This window comes from Thamnophis elegans, chromosome 8 (genome assembly GCF_009769535.1).
Source record: "Thamnophis elegans isolate rThaEle1 chromosome 8, rThaEle1.pri, whole genome shotgun sequence".
In the NCBI taxonomy this organism is placed as follows: Eukaryota; Metazoa; Chordata; class Lepidosauria; order Squamata; family Colubridae; genus Thamnophis; species Thamnophis elegans.
The window spans coordinates 2738023-2764238 of NC_045548.1; the positions used below are offsets into that span (position 1 = coordinate 2738023).

Genomic DNA, 26216 nt, shown 5'->3' on the forward strand with positions numbered 1-26216 from the left:
ATGAAAAACGCGCCGTTTTTGGGAGTGCGAAAACCTTCGTTCGGCATCACAGAATGTTTTTAATAAAGCTCTCACTAAAATCTCCTAAGCGTACAGCACCTAAAACCAAAATAGAATGCAGAATGCAATGCTTCCACTGCTCTATTTTTTTCCATTATTTCTATTTATTATTTCTATCTCTCCCCGCACCCCCACCCCGCCCTGAGTAATTAATGACCATGTTGTGGAAAGTCAGTTAATTTTTTTTCCTACAGGGAGTTTTTTTTTTTGACCTGTAGTATTCCTTTTGAAATTTTTCTCTTCTTTGTACATTTTGTACTTCAGCAAGATTCAGAATTCCTCGGACTTCCCTCAATCCCGGGACCTTTAAGGCATGTGGACTTCAATTCCTCTGTTGGCTAAAGAATTCTGGGAGTTGAAGTCCCAGAGTTGAGACACACTGCTCTGGGGCATAGACAGGGGTGGGTTTCAACCAGTTCGCGGCGGTCCCTGCGAACCGGTTGGTCGGCGAACCCGGAGGTAAGTAACTTCCGGGAACGGCGAAGGGCCGACCCGCCCGTGCTCCTTACCCGGTTTTGACGAGTTCTGCATTTCCACGCATGCGCAGGACGCATACAGCACCTGTGCGATCCTCCAGGAGCAGCTATAGCATTGCACAGGCACTAGTACGCATGCGTGCGCCACGCGCGTGCACGAGGACGCTGCCGGCCCCGTTCCAACCGAACCGGTTGGAACAGGGCGAGAAACCCACCCCTGGGCATAGATTATATTACTCTGGATACACCAGGAACAGTTCACTGAAAACTGAAATCACTATTATATATTTGTATATACCAATGCAAGAAACTGTTGAAGTGTGAAGTGCTTCTTGGTTGAGATTCTGGCATGTCTATCCTTCTGAATTTCTCTTGTTTTATTTCAACAAACCATCAGAATCCGATGATGAAGAAGCACTTTTTTTTAGTTTCCTTTCCCTCCTCATAATGATAATAATGACAGCAGAAGAGAACTTTTCTTCCTAATGACTTCCTTAATTCTATAAGCCGTCAAATTCCTTGAACTCCGCCAATATCTCCCTCTTGTGTGTAAGTGATGCATTTTGACTCCGTACATTAAGGACATGCAGCACATGGACTTTGAAAATAGCTGATATGGTAAACTCATAAGAAGAACCAATTAATACTGTTATTCAATAAATGTTTAATGAGCAATTAGTCCCCTGTACTCAGCACAGCCAGGAAGAGCACTCAAAGACTTTCCAAAATACAGCTCTAGTGTATATTATTAGATGAACATCCTCCAGTTAAAACAACATTTAAAAGGCTATGTAATGGAAGCAAAAAACCAAGTTTCTCTGATGGTCTGCTAATGCAGAATCTAAAATGTAATCTTTTTGGCACATCTGAACCCTACAAAAAAAAGAGCCATATGCTAGGCTATAACCAAGCATTCCTAATATGCAATCTATCTAGTTGACTTGTCAAATGATGACTCTTCCAAGAAAAATATAAACTTGATGTTAATCACACTCCGTATCTACCAAAGTCAAATTTCTAATGTATAAATGGCTGATCAGCTTTCATCACTTCTAGAAAAAGTAATTCTCTTGAAGAGGGAGTGTGCAAAAAGGGGAAATCACAGACACTACCAATTAACATCAAGTGATACAATTGGAAAACATTTATTTTTCCCAATGCAGGAAAACCTACTTATTAGCAGCTTTGAAGCAAGACAGTTAATACTCAGTTTCTACTGCTACTAATGGTTGGGTTTTTTTTGGCAAAATTAATACTGTGGTATTTTAAATTGGCATGTAAATAATTTGTGCTCTCTTGTGCCACCCAGAAAGCAAGTCGTGTGTTTTTGTTTCATCTGTTGGTAACAGCTAGTTTTGGGGTAGAAAAAAAAAGCTGTTCTCTAGGAGAACAAGTATTTCCAAAGTTAAAGTTAAGATATGCCAGGTATATAAATTATGTTAATTTAATTTAAAGGAATTCTGAAACACAACACATGTGTTAATTCAAAGTATTACCAGGAGTGAAATCCAGCAGGTTCTGACAGGTTCTGGAGAACCGGTAGCAGAAATTTTGTGTAGTTCAGAGAACTGGTAACGGAAATTTTGAGTAATTCGTAAAACTGGTAGCGGAAATTTTGAATAGTTTGGAGAACCGGTAGCGGAAATTTTGAGTAGTTCGGAGAACTGGTAGAGGAAATTTTGAGTAGTTTGGAGAACTGGTAGTGGAAATTTTGAGTAGTTCAGAGAACTGGTAGCAGAAATTTTGAGTAGTTCAGAGAACTGGTAGCAGAAATTTTGAGTAGTTCAGAGAACTGGTAGTGGAAATTTTGAGTAGTTTGGAGAACCCGTAGTGGAAATTTTGAGTAGTTCGGAGAACTGGTAGCGGAAATTTTGAGTAGTTTGGAGAACCGGTAGCAAAAATTTTGAGTAGTTTGGAGAACTGGTAGTGGAAATTTTGAGTAGTTCGGAGAACCTGCAAATGCCACTTCTGGCTGGCCCCAGAGTGGGGTAGGAATGGAGATTTTTCAGTATCCTTCCCCTGCCACACCCACCAAGCCACACTACGCCCATCAAGCCATGCCCACAGAACCGGTAGTAAAAAATAATAACAATTTCGCCACTGAGTATTACCCTACCTTTCATGATAGGGCCATCAGATGGATTGCAATGCATTTGATGACTAAGAGATAAATGTGTCAACCTGAAAATGGTATTTTAGCAGAGGATCTGTGATAGGGCTGTCAAAATGATGACGTGTGTGACGTGGCATCATTGCACAATTATTAGATAGACTGCCTAGGACCTAGGTAATTAACACAGTCACTCCAAATGATTATTTCTTTCTGACAGATGGCAAAGGAAACGGAAGAGTTAGGGATACAATTAGAAGTGCACTGGTAAAGATTAAGGCCATATTTGACACACATGAGTAAGCTCTTGTTGAAGCTTATGCCACAGCAGTAGAAGAAGCAAAAGATTTATTTTTCTCTCAACCTACTGCTTCAGCACAATGTCACCCGCCAAGTGAACCATTTCTTGCATTCTGAACCCTCCATAGACTGCAGGTGAATCTCCAGCAGTTCAATGTCAAATGTTGGTGCTATACTTTGAAAGTTACCTTGCTCCTGCTTTCTCAAATGTAAGTTTCCAAGCAAAGGATTTTGAAAGGATACCTGATTGTGCAGATTCTGCAGTAAGAGCCGAGGTGGCGCAGTGGTTAGGGTGCAGCACTGCAGGCCACTTCAGCTGACTGTTATCTGCAGTTCAGCGGTTCTAATCTCACCGGCTCAAGGTTGACTCAGCCTTCCATCCTTTCGAGGTGGGTGAAATGAGGACCCAGATTGTTGTTGGGGGCGATATGCTGACTCTGTAAACCACTTAGAGAGGGCTGAAAGCCCTATGAAGCGGTATATAAGTCTAACTGCTATTGCTATTGCTATTTTAAGAAACAATACAGAATTTTGCTGCTTTAGAATGTGGTTAAATTGGTTGGAGTGGGCCAACTTGCGTGGATTTTCCCTATCTTGCTGTCAATGTGCGGTATAGTGTAAGGAATATTGTGCTGAATTAGAACTAAGAAAACCCAAGTTCAAATCTACTCTCAGTCATGAATATTCATTGGATCACCTTCGACCAGCCTTGGACTAATCTGGTCCCAGACTGATGTAGGGAAAAAATTGGAGGTGAGAGCACCAGGTATTCGATCTTGAACTTCAAGAGAACAGGTGAAAAATAAATTTGAGATGAAGAAGCTTCTTGGATGAAAAGGGAAATTTCTTCCAAGAAAAAAATCAGAAAGTCCAGTTGCCTCTTGAAAAAGCACCTTTGGGACAACCATAACTTGGGTGATTGAGAATCTCCATAGACTTATAAAATAAATCTAACATACAAGCAAATAAATAAAATTCCCAAAGATTGATGGATATCATGGATGATTCTTGAAGGAGACCATTCTCATTTTAATAAAAGAGTGCGGCTAAAGCTTATGTTAAATTATTTTGCATAATAATTAGTTGCGTTTTTCATTTTTCAGGAATAACAATAGCAATAGCAGTTAGACTTATATACCGCTTCATAGGGCTTTCAGCCCTCTCTAAGCGGTTTACAGAGTCAGCATATCGCCCCCAACAACAATCCGGGTCCTCATTTCACCCACCTCGGAAGGATGGAAGGCTGAGTCAACCTTGAGCCGGTGAGATTTGAACCGCTGAACTGCAGATAACAGTCAGCTGAAGTGGCCTGCAGTACTGCACCCTAACCACTGCGCCACCTCGACTCTTAGGAAGTTCTAATGGAAATAGTAACTATCCAACTGTGTGTTTCTTTCTAATTTAGAAAAAAATATTGAAGAAAAAAGGATGAGCTGCAGTTAGAATGCATCATTGCAGGCTAATTCTGTTGACTGCGAGGCATTGGATCTTGACCGGCTCAAGCCTTCCACCCTTCTGAGGTCGGTAAAATGAGACCCCCAGAGTGTTGGGGGGCAAAATGTTGACTATGTAAACTACTTAGGGAGGGCTGTACAGCCCTGTGAAGCGGTATATAAGTCTAAGTGCTATTGCTATACTCTGTTGATTATGCTGGCCCTTTTGATGACATTCAGTACTGTTGATCTGGTCTCCTTCTAAGGCAGTCAGCTAGATCAGAACATTGGGGGGGATTTCTCTGCAGTTAGTTCACTATTTTCTGATGCTGCTGAGGCACAGTAACTCATATTTGGCCCATTGGTTTCTGAGGTATGTTTTAAACTTCTACATGAAACCATTCTGAAAGGTAATCTGATGTTTTGCCTCATCACATGAGAATGACACTAGGCCAGTGTTTCTCAACCTTGGAGACTTGAAGTCCTGTGGACTTCAACTCCCAGAATTCCCCAGCCTGGGGGATTCTGGGAGTTGAAGTCCACAGGAACTTCAAGTCTCCAAGGTTGAGAAACACTGCACTAGGCTCTTTATATTTTCAACTCATGTCCAGGAGTATGGAAATCTTGAAGGAGTGACTAGAAAAAAAAGGATAGCTTGGTTATTCATTAACAAATGACTATGAGATGTTAAACTGGTCGGAACATGGGTAAGAGAGTCTTCTGCAGTAGAATCTTCTACCAGAAGAATGGTCTTTCAAGAGGGTTTTACATTGTCTTCTTCCTCTCCTTGTCTTTTGTTGAGCAATAAGGATATTTGGATTTTTTTTTGGTATTTCTTAACTCTTGGCTTGCTTTTGTTATGTTCTTCCAAGAACTGTATGCAGGGCCGGATTTAGATGAAAAGAGGCCCTAGGCTATTCCACTTAAGAGGCCCTTTCACCTCCCATTTTTAAGTTTGTGAATTGCATGAGAGACAATAAAATACATCATGACTGTGATATATATCAATATATATAGCTGGCCTCCCGACGGAGGGCGGCTCTGCTCTGCGGCAAAGGCAGAGAGGCCAGCCGCCTCCCCTGCTGCGCTCAGCTGCCCGGCTCGGCCCCCTCGCCCTCACCTGCCTGGCCGCTGGTGGGCTCCGCGTCGACGGGGCGGCTACTGGGAGCGGCCGCGCCTCTCGCCCGACCGCCGGTGCCGGGAACGTGGGGGGGGGCTCCCCAACTGCCGTGGCGCTGGAACGATCTTAACCAATACATTGTTATGTTTGTTTATTAGTCATATGCGTAGAGTTTCTCCTTATTTTCGGTTCAGTGTTTTAATGTTCACTGTTTTTAGAATAGTGTAATTTTAATTTTGCTAACAATTTGAATGTAGGCCCCTCTTGATCTTGAGGCCCTAGGCTGAAGCCTAGTTAGCCTATAGGAAAATCTGGCCCTGACTGTATGGCTCTGTTTTTAGGTTCTGTATGCGTGCAAGCTCTTGAAGGTCAAATACTATATCTAATATTTGCACTAGGGTTTTCCAACTAAAAATACACAACATGCATCTGATTATGGGTACCAAAGCTGCATGAAGGTATGTATCTACTTATCCTCTCCTAAACAAGGTAAGCAACACTAGGTATAGGATTATGATGTTAGTCCTGTCATGTTATATTTCTTGTATAAACAGAGATAATGCATACATCAGTGTTTCTCAACCTTGGCAACTTGAAGATGTCTGGACTTCAACTCCCAGAATTCGCTGGCTGGGGAATTCTGGGAGTTGAAGTTCGGACATCTTCAAGTTGCCAAGGTTGAGAAACACTGGCATTCATTATTAACTCTAATATGAAAAAGATGCTATGTTGATTCAAACTGAAACCCCAGGGAATTTCAAAATGGACAGCTATTCTATGTATAACCTGTGATGAGGATATGATTGATTTGAGTAATATAAAAGCTTCACTTACTAGACCCAACTGACATAATAAATATGTCTTCGGTATTTTTGTTCTCTATTGGTTTATAACTTGTCTTCTAATTTCTTCAAACATCCCAATCTCTTTCGTAAGAAGAGAAAAATGACATCTACTCTTAACTCAACATTGCCATGTTTTTTAGCGTTCCCTAATTTTTTTGAGGAGGAAATGGGTGTTATAGTTGATTATAAAATCCAAGTAAATCACCTTTGTATCACTTTCTCTGCCTCTGTTTCTAACTTGATTCTAATATAATTCATTTTATCATGCAGACTTTCTACTTGTGCACTGAATCTAACAACTAAAGTTTAATATGATCATCCAAGATGATAGCATGTCATAGTTATGACAATATTTATCTGTACAAATACATTTAGTTTATATTGTAACATGTGGGAAAAGGTACCATTATTGTTCCTTCCTGAATCCACATACTTCTAAAGTAAATCAGGTAGCACCTTATCTGACTAAAAAAATTATTATTCAGAAAAAGTAACATTAGACTCATGTTTAGACACATAGACAAACACAGCTCTCTACCCACAATGTAGAATTCAAATATTCAAAAAACTATCACAACAAATAATCAAAGAACTAAATAAAGAAAGGCACCTGAACATTAGTCAAATAACATCATACTAAAAATAAATGAAAATGTTATATGTTTGCTATCCCAGACATATTTCCAAATTTCTTTACTTGCATAAGCTGTTTTATATAAGCTTAACTGCTTAAGTTGCTCTTATAAAGAACATTTATTCGCACACTTAATAAGGACTCCAAACTTAGGAAAAGTTCACAAACAGTTGAAGTACTGTGAAATATATTTTTGCAGAATCCCATATTTGTGTAAGCGAAAATCTGAAATCCATCACAAACCTTAAGGCAGTGTTTCTCAACCTTGGCAACTTGAAGACCTCTGGACTTCAACTCCCAGAATTCCCCAGCCAGCGAATGCTGGCTGGGGAATTCTGGGAGTTGAAGTCCAGAGGTCTTCAAGTTGCCAAGGTTGAGAAACATTGCATTAAGGTTTTACAATGCTATGACAATCCACTTTGGACAAGGTTTGGGGTATGTTTTGCTTAAGTCAAGGGTGTCAAACTCCACGGGTTGGATGCATCATGTGTAGGCCACACCCACCCCAGCTCCGCAAAGGCAAACATGAGTTTGACATCTGTGGTCTAAGTTTTATTTATTTTTTTAATGTCTGCACATGCCATGCTTAGCTGCTGCATTGCTAACTTTTTTTCCTCGTCTGCTTGTGACTTCATTAACCACAACTTTCACAACAGCCAGTCAATGACATCAGTGACTAAATGTTGATTAAAACAACACAGGGAGCACTCCCTCTGACCAGAGAGAGAACAGCTCAATACAGCCATCACTTAACCAGAAGGAATTGCACGTCCATATTGCTGGAACACGGTTACTTTCTACGCTGACCTTGATAGGACACTCAATGTTCATTCAAAGTCAACAGGAGGGTGAAAAGAGGTGTACTTTCTAACCCGAAATGACCATGCTGGCAAAAGAAGATCAATATATGGTAAATTTCAATAACTACTCAATATTAATAGCCTCTTGCATTTGGTCTGCAGGAATTGAATTGCTTGAAACCCTTATGCACCAGATTAATACACCAATGACGTTGCCAAACAGAAGATACTAATCCTGCAAGCCACCCTTAATTCTACTGCAAACATGTCAGTGAAGTGAACCTGAACTAGTGAGATTACTGTGTTTTGAGACACAAACACACTCAAAAGAACACAACCAGCCACGTACCCAGCCTCCATTGTCCTGGATCCAATTGTGAAGATGCCCGTTCATGTACTCGGTCATCCATTCGGCGATGCTGTCCACTAGAGGTGACATCTCCCGGCTGGCACTCTCCACGCACAGCATGCCACCAAATTCAAAGAATGCCACAATCCTTCCCCAATTCACTCCGTCCCGGAACAGCTCTTCCACGACAGCCATGAAATGACTTCTGGCAGTGACCGGAGTCAGGTGGAGTTGACCAGACATCTGGGTGAAATCCCTCTGATACCTTCGGGAAAACTCGTCGCCAGCTTGGCATAGCGTGGAATAAACAACTTGGGGTACAGGGTGTTCTTCGGTGGCAGCCAAGTTGCCAACAGCAGCAGAAGGCAGAGACACCAGCCCTCCGAGGGCAGGGAAGGTCCCGACAGCAGAAGAAGCATTTTCTCTGTCTCCACTGGAAGCCCAGTTATATCCTTTCTGCAACAGCTTGTAATGGATGTATCTTAGCACTATCTCTCGGTTACTGTAATCTCTTATCCCAGGATGAGCCATCATTTACGACAGAAGTGCCGGGAGGGGAATAAAAAGAAAGGCGAAATGTCCCCCTCCCCGCCCCCAAAAAATTAAAGCAGCCAGTTAATAGTAAATACCAGTGTTATATGGAATCCAGTTGCTCTGTTGCGTTTAGTTCCATTTGTGGAGCTGGGGTGAAGTCCTTAGATCTCAAATGTATTTCTGTCTTCCCAGGGTCTCTCTTCTTTCCTATATGATAGGGGGTGGGGACCAGGTTTAAAACGAAGCCAATATTGTATTCCACGTGTAATGTTTATTACAAAATTGACGCTCGGGATCCTTCCTTCCTTTGGGTTGAAATACATCTAAAAAGAGGGGGGAAAAAAGAAAATCAAATACCTTTTTTCCCCCCAAAATCAGGTGCTTCCCCCCCCCACTCCATTCTAGATGCTGATCTAGAATAGGGAAGAAGATGCTGGGCGTGCATTTCGATTCTCCTCCCGCCCCCCCACCCTTCAAAATGATTTACAGATTAGAGCAGTTGCCAATGCAAATTCATGTAAAGCACGTTTACAACAAAACTCTTTCATTTTATTTTATTTTCCCCATGAAGAAAAGTTAACCTAAAGTAAATTCCGTGTAGAAAAGACTTACTTGAATCGGAAAATGTTCTTTCCTGTCCAAGGTCCTTACAGGGGTGGGGGAAAAAAAAGCAAATAAAAAAAAGAACTTCACAGGTTGCTTAAAATATTAAACACAAGGATGTTTTTTAAAAAATGATGATTCCAAAAAAAAGGGGGGGGGGAAATAAAGAAGCAAAAGAGGCCTTTTCAGCTCCTGTTGAATCAGTTTTGATTCCCCAAAATATTTCTGTTGGGATTACATTCCCAAGGATGTGTCAAGAGCTCCCAAAAATCCTGGTTCTGAAACTTCAGAAAAGGAGACGAAGCCAAAACAGAGGCAGCAGGGGGGACAGGGGTTTAACTGTTTAAGTGTTTATTAAAAAATAAAAATAAATTGAAAAATAAATTCTGAAAAGCATCAGAGCAATGCATTTATTTTTTTGCAGTTCAGGCTCTGGGATTAAGTCGGGGTGCCGCTGCTGCTTCCAGTGCCAATAGACTCTTTTCACCCCCAATGTAGCTTCCTGCAGACCACGGATCTTGAACCCAGTGCCCTTAAACCACCGCCACCCATCCTCCTCATCCTCTCCAAGGATGCCACCCACGCCCCCTCCCCTTCTCCCCCTGCTTAACTCCAGGAGACAGACAGGCAGATGGACAGAGCCCCATCCATCATTGGGAAGGGAGCCAAAGTAAAGTAGCAGGCAATTTGCAAAAAAATAAAATAAAAGGGTGCCTGAAATATGAATTGATCCTAATTGTTCCCCCTCCTCCTCCTCCTCCTCCTCCTCTCCCCCCCCACCACCCTCCCTCCTCCCCGCTGCCCTTGGTACCCCGGGCAGCTCCGCCAAGCTTCCTCGTCGCCAGGCGCCTCCTCCTCCTCCTCCTTCTCCGGCGGCGGCTCCAGATTGGATGCGCTGCGCTCGGCGCGGAGGCTCCAGCTGCCGACGGGGTCTCGGCGGCGGGGGAAGGCATCGTCAATGCGGCCGCACGCGGGGTGGAGGGAGAGGGAGGAGACGGAGGAGGAGGAAGAGGAGGAGGGGAGCTCCCAGCCGCTCCGGGCTCGGCAAATGGGGCAGCCGCTCCTCCTAGCCCCACCTCGCCCTCCATTCAAGAAAAGGGGAGGGGAAGGCGCAGATTGGAGGGAGGGAGGGCGCCTTTCCCGCCGCTGCAGCCCCGGACGAGGCTCGCCCGCTTGCGCGGCTGGCCTGCCTTATCCTCGACCTTGGGATCGCGCGCTTCTCCTGCGGGGCGCCAGGCTCCGATGGCCCTGGCGGGGTGGGCTGGGGGGGGTGTGGGGTGGGCTTGGAGGGGTCCTCGACTGGGAAGGGTGGAAGGCAGGACGTCCCCCTCGGCTGCCTTGCATTCATGTTGATGGTTGGGTTGGGTTGGGTTGGGTTGAGTTGAGTTGGGTTGAGTTGGGTTGGGTTGACTTGGAAGAGGGTCCTGGGGTTGAAAACGCCCCCGGGAGAGGAAGGAGGACGTTGCGTGCCAAAAGCGCCTTTCGGAGTTGTTAATGCGCTGCGGAAGGTCTAGGAGGCGTCCATCTCCAAAGAGGAAACTGAGGCCGAGGAAGAGGAGGAGGAGGAGGCGCAACTTGTCCGGAGGGGGGGCATCCAGGTGCTTCCTAGGGGAACCCACAAAATGCAAGCCATCTGCAGCTTCGCAAAAAAGAGGGCTGGGGAGGGGGGAAATCATATAGTGGAGGGAGTGGGCTGTGTAAGGTCCCAGCTTGCCAAAAATATGCGCATCCAGTATTTGGGGGTTTGTTTGTTTTTTAGCCACTTCAGTTTAGGAAGTGTTCCCCCCCCCCAATTAAACAGCGAGGATGAACCATCACTGCAAATGTAGCTGGGTCTGCAAAGCGGAGGGAGGGGGGGTGGTCTCTGTCCTTCATAATTCCTAGTCCATTTAAGCAGCCATCTATCTCCACCGCAGTAGAACCGACCCACCTTCCCCTCTGTTGGGGTCTCTCGGCAAAAGTTGCCCCAAGAAAATCAAGAGTGGGGGGTGCGTAGAGGTCGCCATTCGTCCAGGCACACGTATTGGGGGGGGGGGGGCTTGGGGTGGTGGTGGTGGAGGAAATATTATTTGCATCAACAGGGTGCCACCTGCCGTCCAGCCTGAATGCCTTCCTCCTGCTGCAAATCTGTCCTTGGATCTCCTTGCTCAGTTTATTCCCACCTTTTCTTTTTTTTATTGAAGAGGGGTTTTTTTTTGGAATTTTTATTTTATACACATAAGCACATCAACAGAACACATAAACACATTAACAAAAATAACCATATAACTTAAAAACAACATAGGAACAATAAGTTCCATCGTATATCATTATTGAAGAGTTTTAATAGATTTTACAAATGTTTCCCCTTCCCTCCCTCCGCCCCAACCCTGCCCCCCCCCTCCAACCCAACCTCCCCCCAACCTCCCAGAGCAAAATACAGGGTACAAACATTTAACAATCATACACTAACATAAGCTAACTAACTATAGCATCCTACCTCCCTCTTGTACTTTAATTCCCCTTTTGTAAAGCTAACTTTAGATAAATTGTAACATTCCTTGTTCATTCATTCATAAACTAATTGAAATTTCTTAGTCCGATATTTGTTTTGAATGTAGTCAATCCATCTTCTCCATTCCAACTTATATTTCTCACCTGAATGGTCCTTCAGATATGCTGAGATTTTGGCCATCTCTGCTAAGTTTGTTACTTTGAACGTCCATTCTTGAATAGTAGGCAATTCTTCCTTCTTCCAGCACTGCGCCACCAACAATCTTGCTGCCGTTGTTAAGTTCAGAATCAAATTAGTCTCTATAACTGTACAGCCTGTGATTATACCTAGCAAGAACAACTGAGGAGTTATTCCTGCCTTTTCTTGGAAGGGACTACGGAAAAGACCTGTGTATACTGTCAGGGTGTGGGGGAGAAGAGCTGCGCAGAATTCACCTGGTGGAAGGCACCCATTCTGTTCTGGGTCTTGTTAAAAAAATGACACCCCGACTCTTAACAAAGCATTCGCCAGTACGAAAAATAACAAGGTTCTTATTAAACCCCAGTTCTCATTGCTGCTCAGGTCTTCTGACTCCCCCCTCCCCCCTTTTCACATTGTTGAAAATGGTTCCACCACAAATGCGCGAACAACAAAAGCGCGCCTGACTAAACCGCGGTGACTAAACCGCGGTGACAAAACCGCGCTGACAAAACCGTGTGACGAATGAGCAACGAATGAGCCCTGAAGCGCGCCTACAACAGCGCGCCGACAGAAGCACGCTGTAACCTAACCCTAAACCTAACCCTAAACCTAACCCTAACCCTAAACCTAACCCTAACCCTAACCTTAAACCTAACCCTAAACCTAACCTTAAACCTAACCCTAAACCTAACCCTAAACCTAACCTTAAACCTAACCCTAAACCTAACCCTAAACCTAACCCTAAACCTAACCCTAAACCTAACCTTAAACCTAACCCTAAACCTAACCCTAAACCTAACCCTAACCCTAAACCTAACCCTAAACCTAACCCTAAACCTAACCCTAAACCTAACCCTAAACCTAACCCTAAACCTAACCTTAAACCTAACCCTAAACCTAACCCTAAACCTAACCTTAAACCTAACCCTAAACCTTACCTTAACTTAAATCGCGCTTCTGTCAGCGCGCTGTTGTCGGCGTGCTTTTGACATCACGGTTTTAGCGCCGCGGTTTTGTCAGCGCGCTAATGACGTTCGCGCTTTAGTCGGGTCACGGTTGAAAATACTCTTGGTGCACGTTATCAGGTAATTATCTGGCAATAACACTAAGATCTCTTATGATTTAGGCCAACAGTGGCAAACAGGATGTGTGTTTAAAAAATGCCATGGCATTTTGGGTGATACACCAGTGCTCAACAACAACCAACTTGTCTTGAAAGATTGACCCATTTTTGCACAATTTGGGGAGGCCGTACAGGAATGAAGGTGTTCTGCATTGCCTCTAGACCAGCAGCTCCCAACGTGGGGCCCACGCCCCACAGCGGGGCAATTTGACTTTTAATGGGAGCAATTTGAACCTTGGGGATGGCGAAAGGTGGCCTTTTTGAATGGCTGCTCTGGCATTAATCTCTACTTCAGGCCCAGCCTCTGAGCTGCTGCAGAGTGCTGATATTCAAGGTGGGCTTCATGGGGATTGAGATAGAGAAGTGTTCTGACCCCCCTCCTTCGTCCAGTAATGAAAGCCGAGACAAGCTTAACTGGAATGTCCTTTAATAGCAAGGCCAAAATCTCGGTGGCTGAAAGCCAAGCAAACAAATAGATAAGGACCTTGGTAGCAACTCAGACAAACCTTGGCAGCAATCCAGCCTGCCAAGTTAGTTACAACAGGTTTTACCTGTTTACCAAATTTTAATTGGTTTGAATAAAATAGATACTAATAGATAAAATAGAGTTGTTAACCCAAGCTGTATGGGCTATTTTTAGTTCTTTAGTGTAAGAGTGAGTGAAGAAAATGATTCTTTCATTATACTTTTTGAATTTTAAAACCATGCCTTTAGATAAGATTACAAAAAATTAGTCTTATTTTATGTTGCCACCTAGTGGCCATTCATATGTTTACACTTAGATAAAATCAATCAATCAATCAATAAAGCTGGGGGAATCCACTCCTTATAACATTTCAGGTAAGTGACTGTCCATTCTCTCCTTGAAAATCTCCAATGATGAAGCATCCGCAACTTCTGAATGGAAGCTGTTCCGCTGGTCAATTGTTCTCACTGTTAAGAAGTTTCTCCTTAATTCCTATGTTGCTTCCCTCCTTGATTAGTTTCCATTCATTGTTTCTTGTCTTGCCTTCTGGTGCTTTGGAAAACAAAATGACCCACCCACCCCCCTCTTCTTTGTGTCAACCCCTCAAATACTGGAATACTTTGTCTCGTGTTTTTTAATCTAATCTTTTTTAATATTTTAAATTGCTTTTATGTAAGCCGCCCGGAGTCCTTCGGGATTGGGCGGCATACAAATCTATTAAAATTACAAATTACTGCTAAGATGTCATCCCTAGTTATTCTGTTCTCTAGAGCAGGGGTGTCAAACTCAAGGCCCGTGGGCCGGATTTGGCCCGCAGGGTGCTTAAATCTGCCCCATGGGGGCCAGCCTGGAAATAGCAAAGGACTGGGATCTGCGGTGCCTCTGGCAGCCAGAATGAGGCACGGGGGTGTTATGGGGGGGAATGCAGCCCTGTACGTAATGAAGAATGAACCGTGGTTTTACCTTGAAGTGTACTTTATAATTAAGAAAAATAAATCCAAAATATATTCTAAGAAACACTTTTTTTATTGTAAAGAAAATTAAAAAAACAAAACTTACTAGCTAATGATTACATTTTGGCAGAGTTCTTGGCAGACGAACAAAAAGGTTAAAAAGAAGGAAGAAAATGGACGTATTGAGTTTACAGATGAGAGTCAGTCGTGTCGCAGAGTTTAAGCACAGCTGGCAAAACAAAAAACTCAGTGACAGGGGGGAGGCTCCATGTGCCCCCCCACACCCTTTTTTTGACCTGGATGGTCTCCTGAAGCACTCTACTAGCCAAAACGTCCATCCCATCCAGAGGTGGGTTCCTACCAGTTCGCGCCTATTCGGTAGAACCGGTTCGTCAAATCTACTGAACCGGTTAGAAGAGGTTCCACCAGTGGACCCGGAAAGCAGGCCACACCTACAGAAGAGGCTCCAAAAATTTTTGAAACCCACCACTGGTCCTTGGATGTGATTATTCTACACTATCATGCTCCTATTTATAAAACTCAGTGCCTCTGTGAAAGGTAAGGATGACTACTGCGTTTGTGGTGCAATCAGAACATTGCGCGTGTTGAAATTGTTTTAATGCAAACCAAAGATGCCTTTAAAAAAAAACAAGTTTACATCCTATTCTTATGCATGCCAGCGCTGTGTGTGAGGGAATTTAAGGTGGTTCTGACAAGTGTCCGTCGGCATCTTCATATCCGGTCACATGGGCGGCAAGCCACTCCCATCCGATCACATGGGCGGCAAGCCACTCCCACAAAGGAGGCCACACCCACAGAGTAGGTTCGAACAATTTTTGAAACCCACCACTGATCCCATCTCTTCCCCCCCTTGGCTGTCCTGTGGAGAATTACAATGCTGATCCGGCCCTCGAAGAAATCCAGTTTGACACCCATGTTCTAGACTGAGTGGCCATATCCAATTCCTGCAGCCATTCTTCACCTGTTTTTTATCTCCAGGCCCTTAATCATCTTAATTGCTCTTCTTTGCACTTTTTCCAAACTCCCAACATCTTTTTTTTGCAACGTAGTGACCAAAACTGGATGCAGCATTCAAGGCGTGGCCCTAATGAAGCTTTATAAAGTGATACGAATACTTCCCGGGATTTTTGATTCTATACCTCTGTTTATTAAACCAAGCATTGTATTAGCTTTCTTGGAATCTGCTGCACAGATTTAAGTGATTGTCTACTATGACGCCAAGGTCCCTCTCACAGTTACTATTTTTGAGTCAGATTTAGCCTAATCTGTACTTGTATCTTTGGTTTTTCCTGCTTAGGTATAAATGTTTTTTTCCGCCGCATTAAATTTCATATTGTTGGATAGGGGCCCGTTGTCAAGATATTTTTGAAGCCTGAGCTTGTCTTATGCAGTGTTGGCTATTCCTGCCAGCTTAGTATCATGTGCAAATTTCACGAGTTCTCCTTCTATTCCCTCATCTAAGCCGTTTATTTATTTTTCCAGCAAGCCAGCCTGGCCTGAACAAAACAGAACAAAATAAATTATAGATCACTGTTAATTTTAATTCGATTTTTTTTTAAAAAAAATGTCATTGTCAATTTTAATTGGGTTTGGGATATTCTATTTAATTTTTTTTAAAACTTTTGTATTAAGTGTTTCTTTTAATGTTGTATGCCGCCCTGAGACCTTGGGAGAAGGGAGGCATATAAATCTAATAAACCTAAACCTAAACCTTTTGTTAATTTTTTTTATTTTGTTTTACATATACCGTATTTTTGGGAGTACAAGACACACTTTTCCCGCCCTAAAGGAGGCTGAAAATTTGGGGGCATCGTGCTCCAAATGTATCTTTCTCGAAGCCTGTTTTCGGCCCTAATGGGGCGCTAGCAAGTAAAGCGATCTTCTGCGTTTTGCCTGCTTTTCTCATTACTTCTCTCTCCGATGATCAGCTACGTTTTAGAAGCTATTTTTTTATCCCCAACCAGGGGATAAAAAGTGCACACACACACACACACAAATGTGCTGAAGCTGACCAGACTAAGGATGCTAACCAGATGAATGTAGGCAGAATTTTGTTTTCCTATTTTCCTCCCCAAAAACTAAGATGAGTCTTATACTCCGGTGCATCTTATACTCCAAAAAAAATACGGTGCATATCAATGTGTGAACAGTGTGGGACGTGGATGTCATACATCCTAATACAAATAAAACTAGTAAAATTTATCACAGTTGTTACATTCAACCAATTTATATATTTCTTATAATAATACACATTTATATTAGGTGACTATAGGTGAATCATTATTTGATTATTCAAGTACACGCTGATCTTCCCCCTTTCTCTTGATGCTAACTTTTAATCGTGTCACCCTTTTATTAAAAGACATTTTCTTTCTATCCTACCTAATTTCTAATCATGCCACCATTCTAAGAAAAAAAGGGAAAGAAAGAGAAGAGAAAAGCAAAGCAGAACTATAAAAAAAGAGAAATCTTTTCATTTCTATCCATCATCTCTCGTCCGCTTTAGACTTTGGTTGCAATGTTTTTTTTTAACATGCCTCTCATATTCTTCTCTTGGATCTTTATCGCTGTCTGCATCTACTTCTTGGCTATTCAGTCTAAATATTTCTCCCATCTCTACCCTCTTCCACTGCTTAGCTTCCAAAATATCTGCCCAATCTCTGTTGTGGCCCAGCAGGAGCCGTTGGAGCTGCCACCAGACTCCGACAGCGAGGGGCCCTCTGAGTCGGCTCTGGAGGATGTGGAGGACCCTGGACAGGGTTCCGACTCCGAGCAGGGTGCAGAGAGGCTGGTTGGCCACCAGGAGGCACTTGAGCCTTGGACCAGTGGGGAGGAGACAAGGGAGAGTGAGCCGGAAGCCAGTAGTGAGTTGTTCCTGGATGCATGCCATCGAAGAGCCACTAGGCGTCAGGAACAATTACGCAATTACAGGAGGTGATTGCACTCAGGTGGTGGTCATTAGGCTCCTCTCCAGACTATAAAAAGGCTACTTGTGCACACGCCCCTCTTTGCAGAAGTCAACACAGAATTGAATGTCGGAGAACTTTGTATGAGCTTGGCAGGCTGGATTGCTGCCAAGCCTTATCTGTGTTTATTGCTGCCCAAGCTTGTCTGTGCCGGTTTGCTGCCAAGGACCTGTCTGTTTGTTAATTAAATGCTGTAATTTATCACTGGCTCGGAGTGTGCTTTGGTATGGAATGAGGGGGGGTCAGAACAAACTCCATCTCCCTTTCGAAGGTATCTTCCTGTACCTCCAATTCTCTTTTCAACTCGATTTCCCCCTGATTTAATTCATCAGTCATTGTTATTTTTATTATTATTATCTCTTCCTTATTTTCTTTAGTTCACTGGTTTGTTGATTCAATCTTTTCCTCCATTTCTTCTATTAGCTTCTCCCTTTTCTGAACATCTTGATCTTTACTCATCATCCCTCGTATAGTATTTTCCATCTCCTTAAATCCTTTCTTCTTGATCTCCTTTGTGCTTTGGAAAATCAATGCCGTCTCCTTCAAAGTTCCACTCATTTTTTCCTTGCGAAACATCTTTTTTTATTTTTTAAAAATCCAACTTTTGCCCAGTAGTCCAAGAACCATTTATTCAGACCTAAATTTGCCCTCCAAGAAGTACGCTAATCACAGTTCTTTATCTCTCATAGGTAATCAATCAGTTCTGTTTAAATAGTCCCAGGAGTTATCAGATGCCTCTTTATGCCCCCTTTGCAGATTTAATCTTCTAACATAATATTCAGGGGTCACTTTAATTAAATAACCTCCTTGTTCTCATATTTAGTCCCATTAAATATTTTCACAATCCTTCATACAAGTATTCCCGGACTTGTATATTTTTGTTTCATCAGCAGGTGGCGCTCTCAATTTAAATTTCAGGGTTGACACAAATCAATCTTATTTTAGTCTTTTAATTGTAATTTTAATAATAATTCAATTGCAAAAGCAGAATAAGTTTTTTAAGCAAATAATTCCAGTATTTTAAACTGCTTTCCCATTACCACGTCTTTCCAGTTTAAGAGCTCAATTTTCTGTATTTTTAAATTTTTATTGTTTTTCCTCTCTTTTAAGTCTTTTCCTTCTGGTCTGGTATTTTTCTCAGTATGCTTAATTGCCGCTTGAACAAATAATTTGAATATTGTTGAATATGAATATAGGCAAGTTTAAAATACATTTTAAAAGTCAAATTTATTTTACGGTGCAGGCGATTAGGAAGCATTCTTTGCCTGATACTATCCATACATTAATCTCTAAATAAGCAAACCCTCTTCTGTATGGATTAGAACAGAACAAGCTCTTCAAGTTGCACAAGTTTTTAGCCGTTTGTATATGGAATTGCACCAGTTAATAAGAACCCAACTCCCAATAATAAGTTGGGTAATAGGAACAATGAGAAGATTAATAGCAATAGTAACGCAGCTTTAGTGAATAGTTTGACAGTGGAGAGGGAATTATTTGTTTAGCAGAGCAATGGCGTTCGGGAAAAAATGTTCTTGTGTCTAGTTGTCTTGGTGTGCAGTGCTCTATAGCGTCGTTTTGAGGGTAGGAGTTGAAACAATTTATGTCCAGGATATGAGGGGGTCTGTAGATATTTTCACAGCCCTCTTTTTGACTCCTGCAGTGTACAGGTCCTCAATGGAAGGGAGGTTGGCAGTAATTGCTTTTTTCTGCAGTTCTGATTATCCTCTGAAGTCTCCGTCTGTCTTGTTGGGTTGCAGAACCAAACCAGACAGTTATGGAGGTACAGACTCAATAATTCCTCTGTAGAACTGGATCAGCTGCTCCTTGGAAAGTTTGAGCTTTCTGAGTTGGTGCAGAAAGAACATTCTTTGTTGTGCTTTTTTAATTATGTGTTTGATGTTAGGAGTCCATTTTAGGTCTTGAGATGTGATAGAACCTAGAAATTTGAAAGTCTCTACTATTGATACTGTGATACTGCTCTGGATTTAAATATAGTTGTAATAACTACCACATTAACCAAGAGAACAAAAAAATACACCAGTAATGAAGAACAATTTCTCCATTTCTCTTCAAGATAATCACACACACACACACTTTTTAGTAGTTAATTCTTATAATATTTAGATTGGCAAAGTATTTATTGGCAAAAAGGGGGGACAAAAGAGGAATCTTCTTTTAAGCTATCTGGCATTTCATATGATGGATTGTAAGAGGGGATAGTATGGGAGGGTTTCTCCTAAAGTTTCTCCACCATTTTTATGGTTTTGAGTGTGTTCAGTTCCTGATTGTTCCGTCGCACCACGAGGCTAGTTGTTCAACCTCCCATCTGTATGCGATTTCATTGTTGTCTCGAATGAGACCAATCACTGTTGTATCATCTGCAAACTTCAGTAGTTTAACAGATGGATCATTTGAGATGCAATCATTGGTACATAGAGTGTTGTGACTCAGCAGAAGTTTGCTGTGAGTTGAGTCGGGATGCAGGAATAACAATGCAGTTGGGGCTCGTTAGCGTGGTCTTCTCTGAGATAAAAGGACTGATGGTGCCACACCCTGGTTGCAGAAGTCAACGTTCATTCATTCGTTCATGGCTCGTCGTTCATCGGTTGTGGTTTGTTTGTGAGAGGCACTTGGATAAGTGATTTGCTTTCTGTAACCCTGATTCGAAGAGACACTTGGAGAAGTGATTTGCTTTCTTTCGGTAAAACCTTTTTGTCAGAGACTTTATTTATGTTTATTTTGGGGCTCGCAGCCAGTGTAAGCTGAGACTGATAAAGGCTTTCTTTTGGCAAACTTTTTGTGACTTTAGTTTTGGAAGCGGCTAGGTGCGGGCCAGAACAATAGAGTATACCTTAAAGTTCCAATTTAATAAAACAGACATGTTGGCATCATGCTATGGAATCCCAATTCTGAAACTTCCTGGGATTCCATCCAGTTTAAAGTTCATGATCTTGTCCCTCACACCCACAAATCCATCACATGGTCCAATCCTCTTCTTCCTCACTAGGACTCCACCCAGCTTCTTCAGGTCAGGTGCAAAGGTGCGGAGACAAAGAATAACCTTGAGCTTCTAGAAAGGATTTTTTTATTTTGAAAACATAGAGTATACCATTGCTATAACACACTTTTAAATAAAAGAATCTTCTTTATAACTTACAGTCCACTTTTTACTTAATCTCTCAATTCAGGGTGCCAGTCATTTTGGAACAGAAGCTTAGTACAGTAGAAGTAGTAGCTAAAGGAAAACAGAACTATCACACTTTTGAACTTTTTTCATTGTCTAATACAATACAATAGGCTTCCAATTCAAATTCAGTTAAAAGACAATGAAAAAAATAATCTATGAAATGCCAGAGAGCTTAAAAGAAGATTCCTCTTTTGTTCACTCTTTTTGCCAATAAATACTTTGCCAAATATTATAAGAATTAACTACTAAAAAGTGTGTTTGTGCTTATCTTGAAGAGAAATGGACTTTAATGTATTTTTCTCCATTACTGGTGTATAATATTAAACTTTGTTGTTCTCTTGGGTAATGTGGTACATATTACAACTATCTTTAAATCCAAAGCAAGTAGTGATATTTCATAGAAGCCTGAAGGCAGAATAAATGCGTAAACATGGACTTTAATCAACAATTTTGTTTGGAACTCTGAATCCATCTGGTTAATAATGTTATCATTGATACTTTTCAAAGAGCTTGATAAGAATTTTATCTTTCCGTAGCATGTTTCCCCATTGCCTTATGTATTATGTATTCCAGCTTGGAGAATTTTATCTTGTTTTATTTTCTTATGTTTTATGCACGTAATGTATTTTAATGAATTCTGTTGTGTGAATAAACCATATTACTTATGAATATTTTATTTTATTTTCACCCCATCTGTATTATTTTTATAAACGACTCAAAGTGATAAACAGATTTAATAGTCCTTCCTCCTCCTATTTTCTTCATAACATGGGTTGAATGACAAGCTCATGTCACCAACCAGTTGTCATTCCTAAGGTAGGATTAGAACTCAGTTTCCTGTTTTTTAACCTGGTGCCTTAACCACTAGGACAAACTGGTTATCAATAATGTTAACATCCTAGCTTGGGTCAAGATACGGTGTGAAAAAATATCCCGATACCCATTGTACAAACATTATGTTGAAGATCATTTTTTTAAAAATTCTTAAAGTTATTGGGCAGATCAGTCCTCTCATATTTTTTCTCTCTTGAAATATATTTCCTGCATGAAAGCACGATTATTCTCAAATACAACCTAGAGATATCTAATGGGTATGCATGAAATCATCATTTCCCTGATCTAGAATTATTTAGCCATGCCACTGTGAATTTATTTTAAAGATTTCCCCGGCGGCAAAGGAAATATTTTCAAAGAAATGCAGCTGCTTTCATCTTGGCCAGATGCTGTTTTAACGAATCCAAGGAACCTGCTTAGTCATTTAAAACCCCTTGAGGGGAAGGTGGTCCGGTATTAGTTTGAGTGGAATTAGTATTTTAATTCTACTGAAACAAGACATGTCAAATTGGCGAAACTAACCTTTTCTGTCTTTCGTGAATTCATTTCGTGAAACTGCACTTGCTATAAATCCTTAGGATAGATGGCGAACCATGCGCGTGTCGGCCAGCTGACGTCAGCCTTTTTTTGAGGACATTTTTTGCCCTCTCCATGCTCCAGAGGCTTTGTAGGAGCCTGGGGAGGGTGAAAACACCCCCTCGGAGGCTTCAGGAGCTTTCCTGAAAATAAACAAAATATTACACACTGCTTACTTGTGTTACGATTCTATGTAACTAGATACCGGGGGGGGGGGGGGGGGACCGCTTTGACTCCAGTGAAATATACCAACATTCTGCTCATAATTCCCTTAAGAGAAATCACAATGAAGCACTAGCATCTTAAGAAGTCATCGGCATCCTTTTAATGTTCTAATTAAACTACTCTGTGTGTACTTATGACGAAGTAAAACAACTTCCAAGTCATTTTTCAGAAGGCGTTCCTTTCAAATTTCTAATCTGCAGCAATCGGTGTTTATTTAAAACCCAGCCTAACACACAGAGGTTAGGTTGATTTTTTTTTTTTCACTGACTGGGTGAAGGATCTGTAGCTATTTATCTTCCTTCCATCAGTACAGTATTTTCCTGTGCCTCTGGTTACCACATTAACAATAAGCCATGTTTACCTCTTGGCGATGGACTCAAATGTTCACGATTTCTTGGGATTGAATAGTTCAATTGTTTCATCACTCCAGAACACTCTGTTCCGAAAACCACCCTACATTCTTCAGCTGGCTGTTATCTGCAGTTCGGCGGTTCTAATCTCACCGGCTCAGGGTTGACTCAGCCTTCCATCCTTCCGAGGTGGGTGAAATGAGGACCCGGATTGTTGTTGGGGGCGATACGCTGACTCTGTAAACGGCTTGGAGAGGGCTGAAAGCCCTATGAAGCGCTATATAAGTCTAACTGCTATTGCTATTGCCTGCCATCTGCCTGCAATTCAGCAGTTCGAATCTCACTGGCTCAAGGTTGACTCTGCCTTCCATCTTTCCAAGGTCGTTAAAATAAGGGCCCAGATTGTTGAGGGCAATGTGCTGACTTTGTAAACCGTTTAGAGAGGGCTGTAAAATACAGTGAAGCGGTATATAGGTGCTATTGCTCATGTTAAAAGAAGGTAAAATCAAAGAACCAGGTTTGTTTGTTTAGCAACTTTACATAGCTACCAGTTCTGACACCCCCCCCCCCACCCTTTATACACCAAAGCACGCCGAGACAAAGATACTTCAAGGATTTATTAACACACAGACTAGACCTTGGCAGCAATCCAGCACAGACTAACCTTGGCAGCAATCCAGCCTGCCAAGCTAGCCACGAGAGTTCTCCGGCTCGAGTAAATACGTTGATTCTTGCTATGAACGTGTGGAAAGTCATTCTTTTATAGTCTTGAGAGGAGCCTAATTACCACCAGCTGAGTTCAATTATCTCCTGTACCTGCGTAACTGTTCTTTAGGCCTATTAGCCTTCCGTTGCCGGGCATCCAGGACCACCTCCCTTGTCTCCTCCCCACTGCTCCAATGCATGACGTCAGGATCACACTCCCTTGTCTCCTCCCCACTGCTCCAAGGCTCAGGTGCCTCCTGGTGGCCAACCAGCCTCTCTGCGCCCTGCTCGGAGTCGGAACCCTGTCCAGGGTCCTCCACATCCTCCAGAGCTGACTCATAGGGCCCCTCGCTGTCGGAGTCTGGTGGCAGCTCCAATGGCTCCTGCTGGGCCACAACAGCTACCTATCTTAATAGGCAACTCTGGGCAGTTGCCCAAAACAAAGAAAGAAAGAAAAAACCATAACAAAGCTGTAAGGCAAATTAAAAAAGAGATCTAACAGGAGAAAAGGAAGACATGCATACCAGGCTCCATTAATATTGTGACCACAATGAAAGAAAAAGTTTGGCCTTCAGAGCCTTCCCAACAAGATTGAGATCATCTGGCTTGGAGAGCTGACAGGCCGATATCTGCAAAACTTGTCAAGGAGTCTCTGAGAGTCACAAACCAATTAACTAATTATCTCCTGCAAACTCCACTCCCCTTTTGCTCCTCCTTTATTTCCTCTGGGAGGGACCATTCATCATCACGTGTGGCCTTACTCTCAAGTCAACCACTGTTCTTTAGCTCTTCCCTTCGTCTGGCAGTTCTGCACATGCGTACACTGGGAACAGGCTCCAGCTGTTCGTCTGCCTCACTAATGTGACTCTGATAACTGCCAGATGGCTCTGTCCCCCTCTCTGCCTCTGACACGGAGCCCTCATCAGAGCCTTCCCCAGACTCCAGGACTGGCCCATGTTCCTCCCCAACCTCCTCACTGTCCGAATCTGCTGCCAGAGACCGCTTCATATAAGTATTTTGATAGAGAAGGCATACCCGAAATAACAGAAACCTGGAGCACGCCTGCTCCGCTAGAACTAGTGGGCTGGGCGGAAGCCATTGGAGACAAGTTTGCTTTGCATGATCTTCTGCTTTGCAAGGATTTATATCTAATCCAGGGACTAAGGAAGAATCCAGGTCTTCGAGCTCTATTTAAAGGACAGCAGAATCAAGGGATGCAATTATTTTTATGATGCGGCTGGAGAAGAGAGAAAAATACGATAACTTTTCCAAATATCCCATTGTTGTGTAAACAAACTATATTTTGGACCTCTAACATTTAATGTTAGTTGCACTGTTCAATTAACTTTTTGGTTTACAGTGATGTGTGTGTGTGTTTTCTGTTTCATACATGAGTAGTTTTCTGTCCCCAGCAGAGATTTTTCTTGATTTGCAAATGAGGAACTCTGTAACAAATCTCTGAAACAATAAATATTGAAAGTTAAAAGTTGGAATTGGTTTGGTTTATTAGATTTATATGCCGCCCTTCTCCCAAGGACTCAGGGCGGCGTACAACATTAAAAGAAACACATAATACAAGTTTAAAAAAAATTAAATAGAATATCCAAATCAAACCCAATTAGAATTGACAATAACATTTTTTTAAAAAAAAATCGATTAAAAATCGACTCAGGGCGGCGTACATTAAAAAAAAAACACATATTACAAAAGTTAAGAAAAATTAAATAGAATATCCAGAAAACAAACCCAATTGAGATTAACAATAACATTTTTTAAAAAAATTGATTAAAATTAACAATGATCAATAATTTATTTTGTTTTGTTCAGGCCAGGCCGGCTTGCTGGAAAAGCCAACTTTTTAGGGCGCGTCAGAAGGACCGGAGGTCGGGGATTATACGAAGCTCCGGGGGCAGCTCATTCCAGAGGGAAGGCGCTCCCACAGAGAAGGCTCTCCCCCTGGGGGTCGCTAGCCAACACTGTCTGGCTGACGGCACCCTGAGAAGGCCGACTCTGTGGGATCGCACTGGACGGTGGGAGGCTACCGGTGGCAGTAGGTGGTCTCGCAGGTATCCTGGGCTTAAGCCATGGAGCGCTTTAAAGGTCATAATTAGTACCTTGAATCCCCAAACATGAATATTATTGAAAATTTGTGGGGAATTTCCAACATTCTGGGTATGTTTGGAGCCTGAATTTTTTTTTCTGAACTAGAATTCTGCAAGAAAGTGTGGGGAAAAAATCAAAAACAAGAATAGGAAGATTTTTAGTTGGCTATTGGAATCATTTAGAAGCTATTAAAATATGTTCTGCTCTCTGAATATATGTCACTTGAAACTTATTTTGGATTAGGGAATTGATTATGACAGAACACTGAATCAATATTACCTTATAATGTATTGAACCCTCTACCAAAGAAACACAATCTCAGCTGTGTTACATCCTTTCCCTCTGTTTTTGCCTCTTTTTCTAAGCTCCGAACTCCGGAAGAGAAGAAAAAAATGTTTATAGATTACAATCAGGCTGAGCCTTGCGAGGAAAGAAACTTTTAATCCACAAATACAAAAAATGGAAAAAATATAGAGGAAGAAAAAAAAAACCAGTCCAGTTTAAAAGAGGCATTTGTAAAAAGTTCATTCATAGAAAACAAACAAAATTAAAGTGAAAAAGATTGCACGATAGTTTTAAACCAGGGTTAATTCGTTGCTTGCTTCCTTCTGTCTTCAATTTTATTTTAACTCTAAGTCCTTTGAGCTTTCTCTTCTCTAATAATAAGGATTTTTTTTCACCATTTCAACAGTCTCTCCTGTTCTGCTTCCATTTCAGGGGACTGTCCCAACCTTCTGCAGCCATTTTGGCTGCTTCTCTTGTAGCCGGC

At 42.0% G+C, this 26216-nt stretch overlaps 1 protein-coding gene across 3 annotated transcripts in view; it reads right to left on the reverse strand.

Moving 5' to 3' along the window:
- The window catches only part of BCL2 (BCL2 apoptosis regulator), a 141959-nt gene extending 131727 nt beyond the window's left edge, over positions 1–10232 (reverse strand). Inside the window, exons 1-3 of one of the 3 annotated variants that reach the window (XM_032223361.1) lie at positions 10076–10232; positions 9274–9307; positions 8128–8984 (exon numbers count right to left, since the gene is read on the reverse strand). In XM_032223361.1, the coding sequence (XP_032079252.1) occupies positions 8128–8661 (534 nt within the window). In that variant the 5' untranslated portion in view covers positions 8662–8984; positions 9274–9307; positions 10076–10232. Of the gene's footprint in view, positions 1–8127; positions 8985–9273; positions 9805–10075 lie in introns of those variants that run through there. The other 2 variants (XR_004255913.1, XM_032223360.1) reach the window with 2 other exon arrangements.
- Between the last annotated feature and the right edge of the window lie 15984 nt (positions 10233–26216).